The sequence below is a fragment of the Mandrillus leucophaeus genome, unplaced genomic scaffold (assembly GCF_000951045.1).
Source record: "Mandrillus leucophaeus isolate KB7577 unplaced genomic scaffold, Mleu.le_1.0 Scaffold1253, whole genome shotgun sequence".
In the NCBI taxonomy this organism is placed as follows: domain Eukaryota; kingdom Metazoa; phylum Chordata; class Mammalia; order Primates; family Cercopithecidae; genus Mandrillus; species Mandrillus leucophaeus.
In genome coordinates this window covers 479,857-501,291 of record NW_012100910.1, presented here as the reverse complement: position 1 = coordinate 501,291, position 21,435 = coordinate 479,857, and the positions used below count along the sequence as shown (strand labels likewise).

Here is a 21,435-nt window from a genome sequence, read left to right as displayed (position 1 = left end):
CATTTCCTGCTTCTGCCTAACATGTTACTTGAATCATTTTCAAATTCTCTCTTTTTAACAAACCCATACTTATCCCATGATTGGACACTGACATAATCAAGTCATGTTTGTTCATTCTCACTGCTTAGACCTGTGTTTGGGAAAATGAATATCTTTTACTTTTGAATAGCAGATAAAAATGCAAATTTGTGCAGGCTGATTCTGTCATAAATACTGATTACCATCCCTTGGTTGAGTCACCTGAGCCATATCTTAAATACACACCCACACACACACACACGCGAAATAGAATAGGTGGTAAGTTAAAATTAAAACGAATAATAATTAAAATATCTTCTTAGAGTTTATACTACGTATAAACATATATACTTTCTAAAACTCATCTATATTTTATAAAAATATGTGTAAAATCAGAAAAATAAATGTAATTAGAATGACATTTTGCAAATCATTTATGAGTTTTCCTTTTCGCCTTTCTCTCTTCATGCCCTTTTACATTGGTCAGCCTAAAGCCTCCACGTGTCTAGGAGATTAGTATTTATTACAGCAGGCGTTAATGACAAAGAATGAGGAACATTCAGCATCTGACGTTCACAGGATTTTACAGGACAAGAGGCTTGAGAGCCAGGCATTGCCGAGAGGGAAAGCGTTTCCCAATCCCTTTCTCTCCTCCTTTGGCAGGTTTACCACAGAGCTGGGAGACCCATGCTCCTTCTGTTCTGTAGTTCAGGGAAGATATTCTTTCCACCTGAGAGGGAGAAGCCCTAAACTTGTTGCTCTAAGGTAAAAGGAAGATCTGATTTAGGGGAAATAAAAGAAAAGCCTGCTGCTTTCTGGTCCCAAGAAATGGTTGGAAGAAGACACAAAAACAGGGAAAGGCATGAGCCCCTCAAATGCATCTGCCCAACTTCCCCCTGGGCCCAGGGACCGGCCGAGGTGAGAAGTCAGGGAGAGTAAGCCAGAGACACAGGATTCCTCCCTCCAGCTTCCCTCGCACTTGAGTTTCTGAGAGGATTCCATCTTGAAGGCAGTCTTCAATGTGTGTGCAGCTTCTTCCGGCAGAGGGAGGACTTGAGGTTTTACTCTCCCAAGTTGTCATTGATTTTATTATGAGATAGACAGAAATTGTGGCAATATATTACCTGACTGCAGAGCTTGGGGGACTGGGCTCAGTAGGGGTGTAGGAAGATAATGTGACTCAGTAGCAGGGACGGCAAGAGGGCTGCCTGGTCTGTGGCCAAATGTAAATCACAGCTGATTCAGTTCTACCTTAGGCCTGTACTCTGCCATTCCCCAAGACACCTTAGTTCTTTCAGCACAAATGTGCATCCCAGGGGTACTCATTTTGGCTGAGTTGGTCATGTCTTCTTTTTTATTTCTTTTAATGGAAAAAACTAGAAAATGTATATTTTAAGAAAAAATAAGTCATGAATTTATACTAAAATTTTAAATTCAAAATTAGCTCTATAAGATGCTTATTTAATGTCATCCACTTTACATCTTCTTACACTCTGAAAATCTCATTTTTTAATATCAAAAAAACTAATAATTCATTTGCTCCATTGTACACTATAAAGACACAGTCTCAGAATCATAAACCAGCACTGGCTGGGCGCGGTGGCTCATGCCTGTAATCCCAGCACTTTTGGGAGGCTGAGGCAGGCGGATCATGAGGTCAAGAGATCAAGACCAGCCTGGCCAACATGGCAAAACCTCCATCTCTACTAAAAATACAAAAATTAGCTGGGCATGGTGGTGCACCCCTATAGTCGCAGCTACTCGGGAGGCTGAGGCAAGAGAATCACCTGAACCCGGGAGGTGGAGGTTCAGTGAGCCAAGATCGCACCACTGCACTCCAGCCTGACGACAGAGTGAAACTGTCTCAAAAACAAATAAATAAACCAGCACTATCATCAAACATTTATGATTTTTTGAGGGAAGCAATTCTTTAGGTCCTTAGGGTTTATCCCCATGGAGATAGACAGTAGAATTACAGGGTTGTTAAAGATACTTCGAATAGTTACTCTCTGTGTGGTTATTGTACAGAGTTAAGTTCATTTGTTGCATTTTACTTCTGGTTTTTAAGGGTGACATTTTAAAATTTAATTCTCTTTTTTAATTATGCAAAAGGTTTGCATTGTTACAGAATCAGATGTACAAAATAGGGCATTTGCAGAGAAATCTGGATCTATGCCCTTCTCCTCCACCCTATTTCCTCCCTCACACTTGGGGTAACCTAAAAATTTCTATTTATGACTTACTCCTGCACTTTCAGTATAAGAATATGTGTGTGTATATTTATTGATTTCCCTCTTTTTTACATAAATTTTAATCTTTGGTAAACAAATTTCCCCATTTTGCTTTTTTACATAAAAAGTATGTTTTAGAGATTGATGCAAAATAGTATACAGAGATATTCCTCATTCCATTAATATATGCACAAATAAACTAATTTGCCTTTTTTTATTCAGTTAGACCCCTATTGGGTCAAAAGGTAAATGCCTTTATAATTAGCAAATTGTTGCTAAGATATTGCAAGATATTGCCAAATTCTCCTTCATGACTATTGTATAATTTTGCAATCCACCAGAAAAGAATGAGGTTGCATGTTTCCAGATGATCTACCAACAGATTATCTTAATCTTTTGGAGTTCTGCAACCAACCTAATAAGTGAGAAAACATATCCTCTAGCAGCTTTAATTTGCATTTTCCCTGTTATAAGCAATGCTTTTCATATGGCTGCGAGCCATTTATATCTTATTTTCCCTGAATTGCCTGTTCGTATCTTTAGCCTATTTTTTTTCATCATAGTGGTTGGCCTTTTCCCCTCTATTTCTAGAAGCTGTTACATTTGAGAGGCATTCATATTTTGTGAATATACTGCAAACATTTTTCAAGTGTGTCATTTTTCTTTTACTTTGCTTATGTTTCTATTGTTGTTTTGTTTTAACTAAGGGGTATTTGCCACTCAATAGTGATATTTTATGTAATTAAATTTATCAATCTTTTCTTTTACTGCTTCTGAATTTTGCAATTTATCCAGAGTTCAGTATGAGAAATATACTTGTTTTGTTAATAGCATAGTCTTTCAGCAATCCCAATGCCACATTGTAAAATTCCATCTATTACGCCCTTGTTTGAGATGCTGCCTTTGTTGGGCTGCTAAATGTCATTAATGCACTTAAATTTGTGACAAAGGTGTCTATTTTTTTCCATTGCTCAGTCTGTATGAACCAGTACCAAACTTTAATAACAGAGGCTTCATATTATCTTTTAATATTTAGTAGGGAAAAGCCCAACTCCTTGCTTTCCCACAGGATTTTCCAGCTATTCATGCTTATTTTTTTACAAATTAAAGCCAGCAAAATACCTGAATGTATTTTATACAATGTATATTAGATATATAAATCATTTTATGAATAACTGATATATTCATGATGTTGAACCTTTCTATTCATAAACTCCTCCTTCCATTTATTCAATTCTAATTTTGTGCCTTTCAGATGGGTTTTATAATTTTCCACATAGAGAATTTTGAAATTACTCATTAAGTAAATGCCATGGTACATTTTCTGTGTGGCTGTCTTAAACAAAGTTTTCTATTCCATTATATTTTCTAGCTGATTTGTGTCTGACTATATGAATATATGAGGCTTTTTGTAACCTGCTACTTTACAAAATTTTCTTACTAAATTACCTTATGATTTAAAGTCACTATTCATTTTACTCTTTGAGGTTTTCCAAATATATAATCACATCATCTGCAAGTAGAGACAGTTCTACCTTTTCCTTTCCAATTATTATGCCGCTACTTGCTCTATTTTTATCTAATTGCACTGAGTAATTCTTCTAACATAATTTAAAATAAAAGAAAGAATAGTAAGCATCCTTATCATTCTCCTGAGTTTAACAAGAAAGCCTCTAACATTTCTCGATTAAGTAGGATGAAGACTTTGAGGAGGAAATACACACATATCCCACACCCACACACACCATGCATATTATAAGTTAAGGAAGTATTCGTTAATTTCTACTTCATTTAGTCTTTTTCACATGAATGGGTGTTGACTTCTGCCAAGTGCATTTTCTGTATCTATGAAGAAATCCATATTATTTATCTCTTGAACTCTAATAATACAATGGATCACACAAATGAACTGCCCACTATTGATCTACCCATGCATTTCTGGAATAAATCTTTCTTGGTGACAGTTTCTTAATTTTCCACATGTTGTTGGATCACATCTGCTGATGTCTTATTTAAGATTTTATGTCAATACTAATAAGTGAAGTTGGTCTGTGTTTTCTTTTATGTTGGAATCTTTTTTATGCTAAGGAGCACAATTATATTCACTTTACAGAAAGCATTTAGAAATTTCCCATATTTTTTAATACTCCAGTTTGAATAGAATTGAGTTTATCTTGTTTTAACAGTTTAATACATATACTCTACAAACACATAATGGTGAATCTGGGGGCAAGGGGCTCTTTAAATAATTTCTTTGTTTGTTCTAGGGTAATTACAGTTAACTCTTGAGTAACAGGGCTTGAACTTCACGGGTCTACTTATATGCAAATTTTCTTCCACCTCTGTCACCCCTGAGACAGTAAGACCAACCCCTCCTCTTCTTCCTCCTTCTCAGCCTGCTCAACATGAAGATGACAAGGAAAAAGATCTTTATGATAATTCACTTCCACTTAATGAATAGTACATATAGAGTATTTTCTCTTCCTTATAATTTTCTTGATAAAATTTTATTTTCTCTAGCTTACTTGATTGTAAGAACGTGATATATTATACATACAACATACAACTGATGTGTTAATTGACACATGTGTTAATTGACTGTTTATGTTATCAGTAAGACTTCCAGTCAATAGTAGTTAAGTCTTGGGAGAGTCAAAAGTTATACACGAATTTTGGACTTCACAGAAAGGTTGGTGCCCCTAACCTCTGTGTTGTTCAAGGTTCAACTATAGTTTGTTTATACCAGGGGTTCCCGACCTCCAGGCCTTGGACGGGTACCTGTCCATGGCCTGTTAGGAACCAGGCCACACAGCAGGAGGTGAGCAGCAAGCAAGCATTACCACCTGAACTCCACCCTCTGTCAGATCAGCTGCAGCATTAGATTCTCATAGGAGCACAAACCCTACTGTGAACTGCGCACATGAGGGATCTAGGTTGTGCGCTCCTTATGAGAATCTTATGCCTGATGATCTGAGGTGGAACAGTTTCATTCCCAAACCATTCCAACCCCCTTACTCCCAGTCTGTGGAAAGATTGTCTTCCATGAAATTGGTCCCTGGTGCCGAAAAGGGTAGGCACTGGCTCTACCAAATCAATTTTGGTAAGTTGTATTTTTCTTTAAAAATGATTACCAATTTCCGGCGCCTGTAATCCCAGCTACTTGGGAGGCTGAGGCAGGTGAATGGCGTGAACTCAGGAGGCGGAGCTTGCAGTGAGCCGAGATCGCGCCACTGCACTCCAGCCTGGGCGACAGCACAAGACTCCCTCCGTCTAAAAAAAAAAAATCAATTCATTTATGTTGTCACGAAATTTGTTTTGGATAATGAAGCTTTGTAAATGTGACACCAACTAAGCCTGAAAAGTACCTGTGGGCTGAGGCTTGCTCTCTTGTTGCAGCTGAAATATTGTAACTAGCACTCCAATGAGCCTGAGCTCCCTGCTGGAGGATGAAAGGTCACATTGGAAAAAGCCAAGATACTCAACCCATCAGCCTGCCAGCCATCAGGCAAGAGAGTGAGGCCACTTTAGAACATCCAGACGCCAGCTGACCACAGAGTCCAACAAAGATCGTCTAAGTCAGCCCAAACCAGAAAGAACACAAAGTGAAATCACAGGGAAAAAAGTTATTACTTTAAGCTGCTAATTTTAGGCTGGCTTATTACACACTATCAGCTAAATGATACAGAATTCAACATCAAAATGAATTACAAAATTCTCCTGCACTATTTAAATAAAGAAGTCACTTAAACAAGACTGCCCCAAACAGTCCGGCAAACCCTTTTTGATTAGCTTCTGCAGCCAAATCCAGCCTGGCAAACCTCCTCTTCATCCCCTTAAACTACCCTCCATCTGCCACCCTCACCAGTAAACAAAACTGTACCTGAAACCAAACCTCCTAATTTTTTTTTTTTTTTGAGACAGAGTGGTGCTCTGTCACCCAGGCTGGAGTTCAGTGGTGTGCTTTCAGCTCACTGCAAGCTCTGCCTCCCAGCTTCATGCCATTCTCCTGCCTCGGCCTCCCGAGTAGCTGGGACTACAGGCGCCTGCCACCACGCCCGGCTAATTTATTGTATTTTCAGTAGAGATGGGGTTTCACCGTGTTTGGTCTCAATCTCCTGAATCTCAAAACTCATGATCTGCCCGCCTCAGCCTCCTAAAGTGCTCAGATTATAGGCATGACCAAACCTCCTTTCTTAATGGCCCATTTGGGCTACTGTCATGAGTTTTCCCAATGTTCATAAACACTCAATCCTTGGAAGTCATTATGGGCTAAACTGGGTCCCCCCAAAATTCATTTGTTGAAATCCTATACTTCAGTAGCTCAGAATGTGGCTGTATTTTGAGATTTGATCTAACTGAAGTAAAAGGAGATCATTAGACTAGGCCCTAATCCAATGCAATTTCTAGGAAGAGGAGATTAGGACACAGACAGATACACACACAGAAGGAAGACAGTGTGAAGACACAGGAAGAAGATGGCCATCTACAAGCCAAAAACAGAGACCTCAGAAGGAGTCAACCCTGTTGATGTCTTCATTTCCGACTTCCAGTCTCAAAATTTTAAGAAAATAAATATCTGTTGTTTAAGCCACCCAACCTGTGGTACTTTGTTATGACAACCTTAGCCAACTAAAAAAGTATACATGTGTTGAGGTTAGGGGCAACCTAGAGTTGGGTTTCACTCCCACAGTGATATTTATGAATGCATTTCTTTTGTCCACAAATGTAAATAAAAAGCATTTCTTGAGGAAAAGTCAATCTACATAAAAATCATTTTCAATACATAAATAATCACTAGCATATGCTCTTTTGGAAACTGATATCAAAGAAATACTAGTAGTAATAAGAAATAGTACCAGCAACAATTGTAAAACTATTTTAAAATATTAATGAAAATTAATAAATGAGAAAAGAATAATAAAGCTGGTTACCAAGCACTTTCTATTCGTCCAACACTGCACTATTAACTTTGCAAACATTGTTTTGTTTGTAATCCTCAGTATCCAAAGAAATGACTCTCATTAGCCCTGTTCTGCAGTTGGGGAAATTGATGCTCACAGAATGAGTCCCTTATCTGGGGTATCTCAGCAAGCAGCAAAAGCAGATTTTAACCCAGGGCCTAACTTCAATGTGCATTCTCTTTCCATTACAGCCCTTTAAAAAACTTACTCTTCATCAGTCAATTTTTATCAAGAAGAATAAAGGCAAACATGATTTCATTTAACACAACTGATAAAGTTGGGGATAATTTTAAAGCTCGCACTGAGAGGAAGGTAAACCTATAATCAGCATAAGATAAATCATCTTCATCTTTCACAAAAATAACTGTAATCAAAGCTGTTCTCATACCTCATGGACGTTGACCTGCTTTTTAATGGCTTGTACTTCAAACTTGAGTTCAGGCACACATAGAAGAGGAAATGGAAAATGAATACATCTGCATTAGCCAGAATTCTCGGATCATATAGTGTTAACAAGGTTTTTTTATTTTTTATTTTTTTTTTGAGATAGGGTCTCACTCTGTCCCCCAGACTAGAGTACAGTGGCACAGTCACAGTTCACTGCGGCCGCCACCTCCTGAGCCCAAGTGATCCTCCCACCTAAGCCTCCAAAGTAGCTGAGACCACAGATGCATGCCACCACACCTAGCTTTTTTTTTTTTTTTTTTTTTTTTTGGTGCAGACAGGGTCTTCTTATGTTGCCCAGGCTGATCTTGAATTCCTGGCCTTAAGTGATCCTATCATCTCAGCCTTCCAAAGTACTGGAATTACAGGCGTGAGCCACCATGCCTGACCAACAATTTTATACTCCAAGAATATAATCTGTTTTTACTTAAAAAAGTATATGAAAAAAAGTTTTAACTTAAAAATATTACATAGCTTTTGGTGGATGTAAGAACTTCAAATATCTATAGAACTTAATGAACAAAGTGTTAACAAACATAATCTAGCTGTAAGAACATTAAAATATTGAAATATAATTTAAATACACCATTTATATTGGCATGTTCTGGGGAGACTGTGTTTTCTTCTTTTGAACTGTTTCCATGTTTTCTTTATTTAATGTAAGAGGACTTATTCAATTTAATAGGCTAAATCATCTGAAATTAATTTTATCAAACCGTGTCTTGCCTTTCCCATTTATGTTTTATCCAAATTCTACTAATGTAAGAGACTTATGTCTCATTTTGCTGTTGTTAGAAATTATGACTGAATTTTTTGGAATAAATCTTTATTAAAGTAGCTCTCCACTTACTTTTTGCAATGTATAGCAAAGCATTCACCTCTAGGGAAGGTAGAATAAGGAAAGGCCACCAAAACTTAGTGGATATGCTTCAGAAGACCAACAGAGTTAAACGTTTTGGGGAACAATAATACATTTTAACTCTACTCATAAAGATTTTATCTTTAAACAAGAATGAGTTAATATTTCATAGACAACTTCTGGTCTGAATAAAATCCTCCCCTCCTCCCACTTGAAGATCACTATTGCCTGAGATTTTAACACCAGATTTTGGTTTATTTGTTTTCCAGATAAAAGTTATGACCTTAGAATCTGAAATGAAAAGGTGATTAAATCATAGTCATGTTTAACAAATTATGGAGACAGATATAAAATTGAGCAAACAATTATGTTTTCTTCCAAAGGAAACTTAGTAATAAGGAATTCCTGGTGAATGGAATAATGAAAAATCCTATCAGTGTTTTTCCAGTAGGGTCATATTTACATGGTGAACTTCTGGTAAGTTCTATTCCCCGTAGTACAGAAGAGGAAACTAAAGCACAGTTTCCTGCCCAAATCTTCTGATTCATAAGTGGAGAAATGCACTAGTCATCTGCTGTGACATAATGAATTACCCTAAAACATAGCTTAATACAACAAAATTGTATTATTTCACAATTTCTGGGAGCTAGAAATTTCAGAGTGTTGTAGCTGAGTGGACCTGACTGGGAGTCTCTCATGAGGTTGTAGTCAGGATGTCAGGCAGGGGTACAGCTGTCCAAGGCTAGATTGGGGTGGGAAGACCCACTTCCAAGATGGTGCAGTCACAGGCTATCGACAGGGAGCCTCAGATTACATCTGAGGCTGTTGGCAGAAGACCCAACCCTGGCCACAGGGTCTCTGCAAAGCACTGACTGTGTGTCCTCACAAGGTAGCAGCTAGCTTCCCCGAGATTAAGCGATCCAAGAGAGTGAGCAAAGAGAACGCTCCGGCATGTACCCCTCTGGCCTAGTCTCAGAAGGGACACAACTTCATTTCTGCCATATTCTATTCATTAAAAGCCAGTCTCCAAGTGCAGCTTGCACTCAAGGAGCAGAGATTTGGGATACACTTTTTGAAGGGAAGGGTAGTAAAGAATTTATGAACATCTTTAAAACCACTTCCCAAAAGTTCTGCCTTAAGAACCTACTGTTGCTTTTTGGAGGGCATATATAGCTGCAGTAAAGTGCACAAATCTTAAGTAACCAGCTCAATGAACAGATACATGCATCTGTAAGCATGCACGTGTATATATACATATGTGTGCATGTATACATAAGTACATATGTGTGTTGTGTCTATACATATATATGTATATATGCATGTGGGCATATACGTGTGTATATATGGATAGCACATATGTATGTACACACACGCATACATATGTACCACACAAATCAAAATGTGGGACAGTCTCTGCACTGAAGCTTCCCTCCAAAAAACTATTTTTAACTATTTTTTTACCATTTAAAAATTACTGTTTTTAGCCACTATTATCTGACTTCTATCTTCATAAGTCAATTTTGTCTAACCTTAAAATTTACATAATTAAAATGATACAGCATGTACTTTTTAGTGTCTAGTTTCTTTCACTTACCATTGTCTATGAAATTCATTCATGTTATTTCTGTAGTTACAGTTCATTTCTTTTCATTGTTGTATAACATTCCATTTAAAGAATGTACCACAATTTTATTTCTCCTTTCTACTTTTGATGGATATTTGGATCATTTCCATTTGGGCCTGTCAAAAATAATACACAAATACTCTTTTTCTTGTTCTTTTGTGGACAAATGTACTCGTTTCTATTTGATATTTAACTCATTAGAATTGCTGGGTCATAGGATAGGTTTATGTTACACTTTAGTAGGCAATGAGAGTTTCTCAAAATAGCTGTGCCACTTTACACTCCCACTAGCAATGAATGGAAATTTCAATAGTTCACCATCCTTGCTAATGCTTGATGTTGTCCATTTCTAAGATTCTTATTTTTCTGGTGGATGGGCATGCTTCTAATTTTCATTTCCCTGTTTACAACTGATGTTGAGTGCCTATCTTTTCATACGCACAGAGGTCATTGGGATATGTTTTCTTATAAAGTCTCTGTGCATGTCATTTGGTCACTTTTTCATTGGAATACCTGCCTTATATTAGCTTATAAGCATTCTTTCTGTATGTGAAATGTGAAAATGAAGTACAGGTATTACAAACATTTTACCCAATTTTCTTACCTATTTACTCTTTTCCTACAGTGTCTTTTGATGAACATAACTTCTTAACTTTAATGAGTCCTATTTTTCAGTTTTTAGTCAATCTGCTTATAACCTGTATGATTGGACAGATTAAAAAAAATAAAGTTCAGGACAAAGAGAAGAGCAATGCTCTTTACCTTCTAGATAAGTCATCCAAAACATAAATTCATACTCAGTTATTTATAAAGGCAGGAGTTTAAGGGAGAGGGGGACAATTCTTTTTCAGTTCAAACATAAATGTCCAAGGAAAGATAAAGAGAACACAGGGGTAAATCCACACATAGCTGAGAAAATCCAGGTAGATATGGTTTTAGGGATGCTGGCTGGCTTCTGTCAGAGATGGGGTGGTGGATGCTACAGGCAGTGCTTGGCTGGTAGCTTCACTAGATTGAGACCTAGAAAAATAGGGACCGAAGTCCGAACAATGTCTAGTAGAGAAAAAAGTAATCCAAAATATCTGTTTAATACAAAAATAAAAATACAGCCCAAATCAAAATAATGTGCCCTTCCAGCAAAAAAAGATATCTTTTAGCAGAGAAAATGTGTTTTGCTGAGTAAGGTGGAAATCTAAAGGCAGAGGTCCTGGGAAGGCATTTCACAGAATGTGTGTTAAAGCTCCCGCAGTTGACAGAGTAATGGCCTTCCCAAGAAGTCCTTGTTCTAATCCCCACAACCTTGAATATATCCCTTTACAGGACAAAAGAAACTTTACTACTGTGATTAAGTTAGGATCTTGATATAGGAAGATGATTTTGGATTATCCACTGATTATCATTGGAAGGTTCACAAGCCGAGGGATCTAGGTGGCACCTAGAAGCTGAAAAAGGTGAGACAGATTCTCCTCTCAGCCTCCAGAAGGACCAGCGCTGCCAAGGCCTGCCTTTAACCCTATGAGACTGATTTTGGATTTCTCCAGAAACTACAGGATTATACATTCGTGCTGCTTTAAGCCACTAAGTCTGTGGTAATTTGTTACAGCAGCAATAGGAAATATTATAACTACAGCCATGATGGGATATTATCACATACCAACCCAACTGGCAAAAAGTCAATAGTCTGACAGTGTTTGTACTTCCAAGGGTAAATAGGAATTCTCACACATCGATGATAGAGCTACAAAAGGGTAAAACTTTGGAAAACATTAGCTAGTAAAGTGAAATTGTCTATGTACCCTTCAACCCAGTGATTCTCTTTCTAGGTATGCATTCTAGAGAAAATCTTACACAAGTTCACCAGGAATCTATGCAGAATGAACTTTATAGCAGAGCTGTTTCCAATGGAAGAAACACTGACAACACCCCAAATATCTACTCAGAGTTGACTGGACAGAAATAAGTTTACAGGTTCATAGAGTAAGACACCCTCTACTAGAGAAAGTGAATATACTAGAGCTATGCGATCATTCTGGATGCATTTCCAAAATACCTGGACATGGAAGGTCACTGATTATAAGATTCTATTTAGATAAATTCAAAACAGACAAAACCAAATAAATAGTGAGAGACACATGCAACATACTAAAGAATAAAGGAAAGCAGAGGAATGAGTAACACAAACTTTTGGACAGTCCGGGGCAAGGAGAGACTTCAAAGAGTCTGTTGATATTCTCAAGCTGGTGGTTGGTATACCATTTTATTCTTTATATTGACATTTATGCTAAATACACTCTTGTTTGTCTGACATATTTCAAAATATAAAAGAGCTCTTTAATATCTTTCAAGACTTTATATAATATTCTAAACTAATTTCTTGCACACCTTTTGTTAAATGTGTTCCTATGTGTACTTTTTGTGGTTGCTATTTTAAATGTTAGCTTTAAAAATTGTGTTTATTGCCGACAAATTAAAATGCAACTGACTTCTGTATATTGCTCTTTCATCTGAGAACATTGTTAAACACTCTTATACTAATCATTTATTTATAGATTTGGGGTTTTCTATGTAGATAATCATGCTATCTGCAAATAAAGACAATGTGTTTCTTTTCTTCTCATCTTCATGGCTTTATTTCTTTCTTCTTGTCTTATGACAAAAAATAAAAGTTTCAGAATAATGTCTATCAGAAATAGTGATGGTGGCTATCCTCAGCTTGTTCTTCATTTTAAAATCTTATCACTGAGTATGATATTGCTGTAAGTTTCTGTAGATGTCCTTCATCGGGTTTTGAAAGTTCTTTTCCATTTCTAATTTGCTATAAGTTTGTATACTGAATGATTGTTGAGTGTTACCAGTGATTTTTCTGAAACTTGTAAGATGATCATATAACTTTGCTTTCTTTATTTCTTAATGTGGTAAATTACATTCATATATTAGTCAGATTTGGTAACATACTTATCTAGGAAGTTGTATATTACACCTATTTTCGTATTTAGTGGTATAAAAAGTTGGTCATGACATTCTTATCTTTCTAATCTCCACAGCATCTGTAGTAACATACAGTATCAGATATATTGTTATCTACAGCATCTAAATTTGTAACATTTTTATTCCTAACAAGTGAGATATATACATGTTTACACACACACACACACCCCCACACACACAAAGTCATACATCACTCAATGGTGGGGATATAGTCTCAGAAATGCATCATTTAGTGATTTTGTGATTACTGTGCAAACATCATAGAATGCACTTACACAAACCTAAATGGCAAAGCCATACTATACACCTAGGTCTATAGCCTATAGCTATGGTATAATCTATTACCCCTATGCTACAAACCTGCACAGCATGTTACTGTACTGAATACAGTAGGCCATTGTAACACAGGGGCATTTTTGTGTCCAAACATATCTAAATATAGGAAAGGTAAAGGCAAGGCATGGTGTCCCATGTCTGTAATTCCACCACTTTTAGAGGCCGAGGCTACAGGATTGCTTGAGGCTAGGATGTCGAGACCACTTTGGCTAACATATCGAGACTCTTAAAAAAAAAAAAATATATATATATATATATATATATATATATATACACACACACACACACACACAAGATAAAAATGGTACATCTATATAAGGGGGCACTTAGCCATGAATCGAGCTTCCGGGACGGTACGCTGCTCTAGGTGAGTCAGTGTGTGAATGGTGAGTGAATGTGAAGGTCTAGGACAGTACTGTACACTACTGTAGATTATAAACACTGTACATTTAGGCTACACTAAATTTGTAAAAACAATTTTATTTCTTCAATAATAAATTAACTTTAGCTGACTACAACTTTTTTACATTATAAGTTTGCTGATTTTCTTTAACATTTTACTCTTGTAATAACACTTAGCTTAAAGCACAAACACATTGTACAGTTGTACAAAAATATTTTCTTTTTTAATATCCTTATTCTATTGGCTTTTTTTGCTTAAGAAACTAAGTCACAAACACATACATTATCCTAGGCCAACACAGGGTCAGGATCATCAATATCACTGTCTTCCACCTCCATATCCTGTCCCACTGGAAGGTCTTCAGGGACAATAACGTGCATGGAACTGTCATCTCTGTGATAGCAATGCCTTCCTCTAGATACCTCCTGGAGGACCTGCCTGAGGCTGTTTCACAGTTAACTTTTTTCATACAAGTAAAAGGATCACGCTCTAAAATAATGATTAAAAGTATAGTATGGTAAATATATAAACCAGGAAGAGATTTATTTACTATCATTATCAGCTATCATGTACTGTCCGTAACAGTGCACTGTACTTTTATATATGTAGGTTTGTTTACACCAGCATCACCACAAACACATGAGTAGTGCATTGCACTAGATGTTACAATGGCTATGACCTCATTAGGTGATAGAAATTTTTCACCTCCATTATAATCTCATGGGACCACCTCCACATATGTGTTCCATCACTGACCAACAGGTCATTATGCAGCGCATCACTGTAGATAAATATAACATAGCTAAAATTAGTCTCTAAGAAAAATTGTAAATTAGTAGGATGCATCTTTCAGATCTGTCTTGTGTTCCTCACTAAGATACAGAATCTAAGATTCTGTAAAATCATCATCAACTTGATTGCCTAGGAAATTGTGGCTATGAATATAGCACCAGTAGGTAACATTTGAAACATACCTGGGAGTATCATTAGAAATAATCAGTAATAAGTGTTCAATCTCCATCTTTCACTTACAAGCAATGTCTTTTCAAGACTGCGTTAAGTACCTCTCAAGGTGTAAGGTTAAGACTTTTGTGTTAGTGTTTTTTTGTTTGTTTGTTTGTTTGTTTTCCTGCAAGCCAGGAAAAACAAGCATGTCATTTCTTATCATGATTTTACATAACAATTTAACACTAATGAGATTCGCACTTGCCTGTCTGTCGGTTGCACACATCACTGAGCTCCCATCAGTTGTATTCACAATTCCTTCCCAAATGCATCACAAGGAAGAATGGCATACGATTTATGATTCCTAAACCTAGATTTGCACCATGAGGCCATTAGAATCTGAGAAGGAAGGAAACTAATTTTCTTGGGGGGTGGGGGGTTGCTCTTTTTTTAGGTGAGAGAATTAGTGGAGAGAATCAGTGGAGGGATTTATGCAAATGATGCAGCGAGTGAACGGCCAGCTATAGAGTCATTTTGTAGCCGGGACCCGGTCCCACGCTCCTTCGAGCCCCAGAGGTGATGGAGGATGTAGCTGTGCCCTGACGGGAAGGCCGCGGACAGGCTGATGCTTGAGCATAACCTTCATTCCTCCTGGCAGGGCACATGTCAGACATCATTATCCATTCGGTTGAAATCAAAATGGGGTGTCCTGAAAGGGACCATTATTCACTGAGCTTTGCCCTAGCTAAGTACCACCAGCCTTAGATTGACTAGAAGGCTTTTATTAAAGCATAAATAAAAAGTGGACAGATGGCACTAAAGTTTCCCTGAGAGGTTAAAAAAGACCATATTCTTTAGAAGAGCTAGGACTTCCCTTGGAGCAAAGCAATAGGTTACTAGGCTCTAGAGAGAATAAATAAAATGGTCTGATGTTCATTTTTCATTCTCAGTAAAATACTGATGGAGTACCATTGTCAAAATCTATTTGTCAAACTGCATACAATGCCTTAAATTACAAACTTTTACGTTTCTGGACACAAAGAGCATTACCTTTCAAAATATTCCAAAATAATAGGCATTGGGAAAAAAGAATATCGAACTCTGGCTTATATGTTTGATAGTAAAACCATCAACCTTACATTTAAAGAAATTTTGTGTATGTTATACTATCTAGCAAACGCCAATGAAACTTCTGACTATATTTACATGGATGTTGAATATTTCTGTTCTTTTTATAATTAAATGAGAAAGAGCATTTTTGTCTACAGTTTTATAAACCATTATTAAGTATTTTGAACATTTTCTTTCTAGCATTCATAAGGATGCAGTTTGCCAGTTTAAATCCCACAGCTATAGGAGGATAACCCAAACATAGCCTGCATTGATTTACTAGATACTTAAAGAATATTCATTTGGGATTATAGTAGATAAAAATATTTTTTATTAGGTGACTATATTGTTTTACAGCAGGAGTGGGGAAACACGGGAGTAAACATTTGTCCCTATTTTCATGTACAATGTTCCTTTCGGAGCTAACCTTTAATTTAAAATGTTCTTAATTGCTTTACAGAGGACATAGAAAAGGCAGCCAGACATAACTTTCAGTAAGTAATTAAGGGTTCTGTTCTCTTTCAATTTCTTGTACTTTACCAATTACATTAGGACAAAGCACATGAAAACAGAAGAATATCCATTCACATTTAATAAAGCGTTTGAATTAGATGTGCAAGTTTTAATTGTATTTATTTTTAATTTTTTTATGTTAATACAGTTTTAAATTTACAGAAAAATTGCAGAGGTATCACAGAGTTCCCTTATACCCCACCCAGTTATCTCTATTATCAACACAGTAGTATGGTACATTTTTGATACATTACTATCAACTAAAATTCAGACTTTACTTAGGCTTCCTTAGCTTTTGCCTAATGTACTCTTTTGCTCCCAGGATCCCCTCCGGGACACCAAATTACATTTAGTTGTCATGTCTCTTTAGGCTTCTCTTGGCTGTGACAGTTTCTCAGACTTGTCTTGGTTTTGATGACCTTGAAGTTTTGAGGAGTACCAGTCAGGCATTTTGTAGACTGTTCTCAGTTGGGATTCATCTGATGGATGTTAGTTTGTTTGTTTGTTTGATCAGACTGCGATTATGTATTTTGGAGAGGAAGATCACAGAGATTAAAGTGCCATTTTTATAATACTATATCCTGGGTACATACCTATCAACATGGTTCATCATTGGTGATATTGACTCTGAATACATGAATACGATAGATTTCTCAGGTTTCTCATTGTAGTTACCCAAGCTTTTTCCCTTTTCCATAGCAGCCCACATTTTAGGAATAGGGAGTCATGCTCTACCTTCTTGAGTGCAAGGTATATACGGTAATTCTTTTGAATTCTTCTGCACAGGAGATTCATATATTCCATTCATTTGTTTTATTTATATCAATATGGACTCATGGACATTTATTTTCTACTTTGGGTTATAATCCAATATAACTTTACTTATTTTTTGTGGTTGTTGTTCAAAGTCTTCCATCTTTGACCAGTGGAAGCTCTTCCAATTGGCTTTGTGTCCTTTTGATATATTCCCATTATTGTGTGTGTGTAAAGAATGGTTTTTCTTTTATTTTATTTTAGCAATTTCTTACTTTATGGCACTACAAGATGCTGCAAGAATCATCTTGCTTATTTCCTGCCCAAATCTTTGAGTCTGCCATTTCTCCAGAGTCCTTTCGCTCGTGAATGGTATTAGAAACAAAGATCTGAGCTCTAGGTGTGCTTCTTGCTTCTGGGGTGTCACTGCTTCTCAGCTGACAGGGCAACGAAATATATTTGTGCATAGTAATCTGTGCATATACACATATCTATAGGTATTTCTATATGTAACCATCTGTACCTATATTGAGCTAAATATGAGTTCATACTCATGTCCCCAACTCTTATCCATTATACCACAGATCATTGCAACCTCCTCCACCTATATCTAGAAACCTTCCACTCCAACAGTGAAAAAGAAGTTGGTGCCCACCACCTGTCACCTGTTTACTTAACTGTCCAATTCCAGTACACATGTGTGGTAGTATCAGAATTATCAATGTATTATCCAGTGGGAAACACCTCTATCAACTAGATTACAAGGCTTACAAATTGTTTCTTCGACCTTGAGTCTTACAGACTCCACTTATTTCTAAAGTTACTTAGGTTAGTACCCTCTTCCTATAATCACACACACACACACACACACACACACACACACACACCCCACTGGCTTTATCTTTAAAAGAGACAGGAAGCAGGAAATAATCAGCTGGCAAACTTTGCCACTTTGGTGTTCCTACTTACAAATTAGAAAATGAAACAGGAATCAACAACTCACCATGTAGATTATAATTCTAATATTTTATGCTAAAAATTCCTTTTTAGAACAATAATTGGACAAGGTAGGCTCTGGAAGGGAGCAATTTTCTTATACTTCCAAGAAAAATTTAGAACACAACAGTTCAGGACATTGATTTTATTTAACTCCCCACCTGTCACTGCATCCAACAGGTCAGCTACACAAACAAAACCAGGGCATAAGACAAGAGATAAGACAAGGTCCTTATGGTGGGAACGTTCTGTAAGACTCTTACAGACTCCCTAGGATACAGAGTACACCTGTGTAGTTTATCATTTGCGTTAAATATAGTTTTATATTCAAATAGATACTTTCAAGGACAAGCTTTTGGTTATTAGTAGTAAATGGTAAAATAATAGTTTAATGCTCCTTTAAGTAATGGATTGTAAAGTAATAGTTTAAGCTACCAAACTTTAAGGAAATATTTTCTTTATAAATTCAACTCTGAAACTAATTAAAAATTTGGGCACTACTATTGATTGAAAAATGAAGGCCCTTATTACTGAAAAATAAAGACAGATAATGATGGGTTAATCCTGACCATTTCTCCAATTACTGAGCACCTGCCTCAGGCTCTGCAGGATTTCCTTTAAATAGTGCTTTCTCCAATTAATTTCCCTTTCTTCTTAGCTGTATGACACCTAATGACCTGAAAGTCTATTTTGAGCAACGATGAATAAATTAGTCATCTATGTAGCTGAATATATTTATCCTGATTATGAAGGAGTGAATATATTAAATATATTAATTTATGTAGTGTATGTATTGCCATAGCTCAAGATAGAACACTGAACAATAAAAACAACAACAAATCTAATTTCTAGAAGAGACCATGCTTTCATCACTGAAGGTTATATAATCAAGATACAATTTTGCGTTCAGCTCGGAATATTCTACTTGGAATATTAGTGAGCTTTTAAAGCCAACTTCTGGAATGCTAAAATTGCCTCTCAAAAAATTTCTTCTATCTTCTTTTCTTCACATTTCATCTACTTCTCTTTTTATCTACAGAGGGACAAAAGAAAATGAACTACTTTTCTACATCCAACACCAAACAATTGGCTGCACATTTTCACTGAATTGATTGATTTCTGTTGAAATAACAGATTCATAGATGCAGTGGCATAACAACTGCTTGAAAGTGGTCAATTTAGCCCCCGTCTCCAGTTACTTCCCCAGATAGTAAATATGTCTATAAATGTGCCCATGCACTGAACTCTAGCTGATGGCTAGATGCTGCTTAGATTCCTGGGTTGAAGAGGACTCTGAAAATGACCATAAGAGGAGAAGGGTGGTGTAATTGACCAGCAATGCCTGTCACTCGTGAGAAAATGAGGAAAAGCAGCAAAAGTACTCTGCATTTATCCTTACCAGTTTACGATACTGACTATTTGTGATGGAATTAACCCATGTTTTAGAATCAAATTAATAAAATTAAGTATTACTTTATCTGACAATTATAATTTTTTGTTTTACACAAATTGCCATAGCGATTTTTCTTACTCTTGATAACCCAGGACCATAAAACACATCACTTAAAGTGACAGAAGGTATAATCTGTTTAATTTTTCCTGAATTCCACATTACTGGATTATAGACTCCATGGGGGCCGGAATAACACCCTGTTCATTTCTTAAGTTCCTGCAATGCCATAACTCAGAATTTAAAATGATGACATGATTGCATAATAAACAATCTGTTCCACTTATGTGGGCACATGGCTTCCCATCCCACCTTTTTTTTTTTTTTGAGACGGAGTCTTGCTCTGGCTCTGTTGCCCAGGCAGGAGTGCAGTGGCACGATCTCAGCTCACTGCAACCTCTGCCTCCTGGGTTCAAGCAATTCTCTGCCTCAGCCTCCTGAGTAGCTGGGATTACAGGCTCCCGCCACCATGCCCAGCTAATTTTTTCGTATTTTAGTAGAGACGGAGTTTCACCATCTTGGCCAGGCTGGTCTTGACCTCCTGACCTTGTGATCCACCTGCCTCGGCCTCCCAAAGTGCTGGGATTACAGGCGTGAGCCACCGCGCCCGGCCACCCATCCCACTTTCAAGGAAATCCAAAGTCCTTACTATGACCTCCCAGTCCCTACATGACCTGGCTCCGGGCTACTTCTCTTAACCTTTTCCCACTTTCCCTCTACCTCTCTTCAACCCCGACCTCCATGCAGGGCATTTTAGAGCTAAGCTCATAGAGTTTAGCTAGTCTCTTAGAGCTAAGCTCATAGACCCAATTCCGCCCAAGTCTATGAATTCACTGGCTCTTTTGACTGCAACTCCCTGACCCTAGGAATTTGCAGGGTCCACTTTCTCACGCACTACATCCAGGTCTGTGTCCAAATGTCCAAATGTCATCTCCTCAAGGAGGAATATCCTATAACAGTGACCCATCCTCCTCCTTCTCCTGCTTTATTTTTCTCTAACACTTATCACTATTTCATATATTATTACATTCTCATGTATATTTTATCTCTCTACCACTAGAATAGGGCTGGAAGTGTATCTTTTCTTGTTCACTGATAGAGTCCTACCATCTAGAACACTAGATGACACATGGTAGAAGCTCAATAAATTGATTAATTGATTAATAAAACACTATTAGAAATAGTTCTCCTAAAGCTCCAGCTCCAAATCAGAATCTCTGCTTAGATGCCAAAAGCCTTGGTCTTTGGGAAAGAGTTAAACTCACCATTAGAAATCATCTCAAAGTCTGGGCCCTCACACCCTGACTGCCCAAAGAGAAACTATGCCTCCAACATTCCAAAGCCCAGGACAAGGCCTCTATTGTGCTCAAGATGTCTCAAGGTGGGAATACACATTTTCTCCAGGATACTATCAAAACTCAGGGACAGAACAGGTGATCAAAATGACTTGACAGCACATTTCCTCAAAATCTGGCTTAGTCAGTTTAAGACTACATTTATTTTTAGATGACCAACAATGTAACCCATGCCTACTATGATTCCTTTTCACAATATTCTTACTGCAATGAAAATGAACTGAAAAAGCAGACCCAGTGCTCCCTACTGAAGTCTGGTTCAAATTCCAAAGCAAATACTTGAGCAGACATAGCTCCCAGGGAAAAATCTGAATGTTCAGACATGAAGTATCTGAAACTGTTTAACAAAAAAGCAGCAACAAAAGCAACATTTTTTTTCTAAAGACGTGATAAGTGACCTCTCTAATTAAAAGTCTGAATGATTGGGTTCCTTCTGGGCACTCAGGTCT

The 21,435-nt window shown here is 37.1% G+C and overlaps 1 protein-coding gene across 1 annotated transcript in view; it reads left to right on the top strand.

Moving 5' to 3' along the window:
* Positions 1-7,459: 7,459 nt before the first annotated feature.
* Positions 7,460-21,435, top strand: part of LOC105533492 (60S ribosomal protein L14-like) — a 36,007-nt gene continuing 22,031 nt past the window's right edge. Inside the window, 4 exon segments of the mRNA XM_011971966.1 lie at positions 7,460-7,522; positions 8,783-8,817; positions 8,897-8,990; positions 15,264-15,385. Of these exon segments, the coding sequence (XP_011827356.1) occupies positions 7,460-7,522; positions 8,783-8,817; positions 8,897-8,990; positions 15,264-15,385 (314 nt within the window).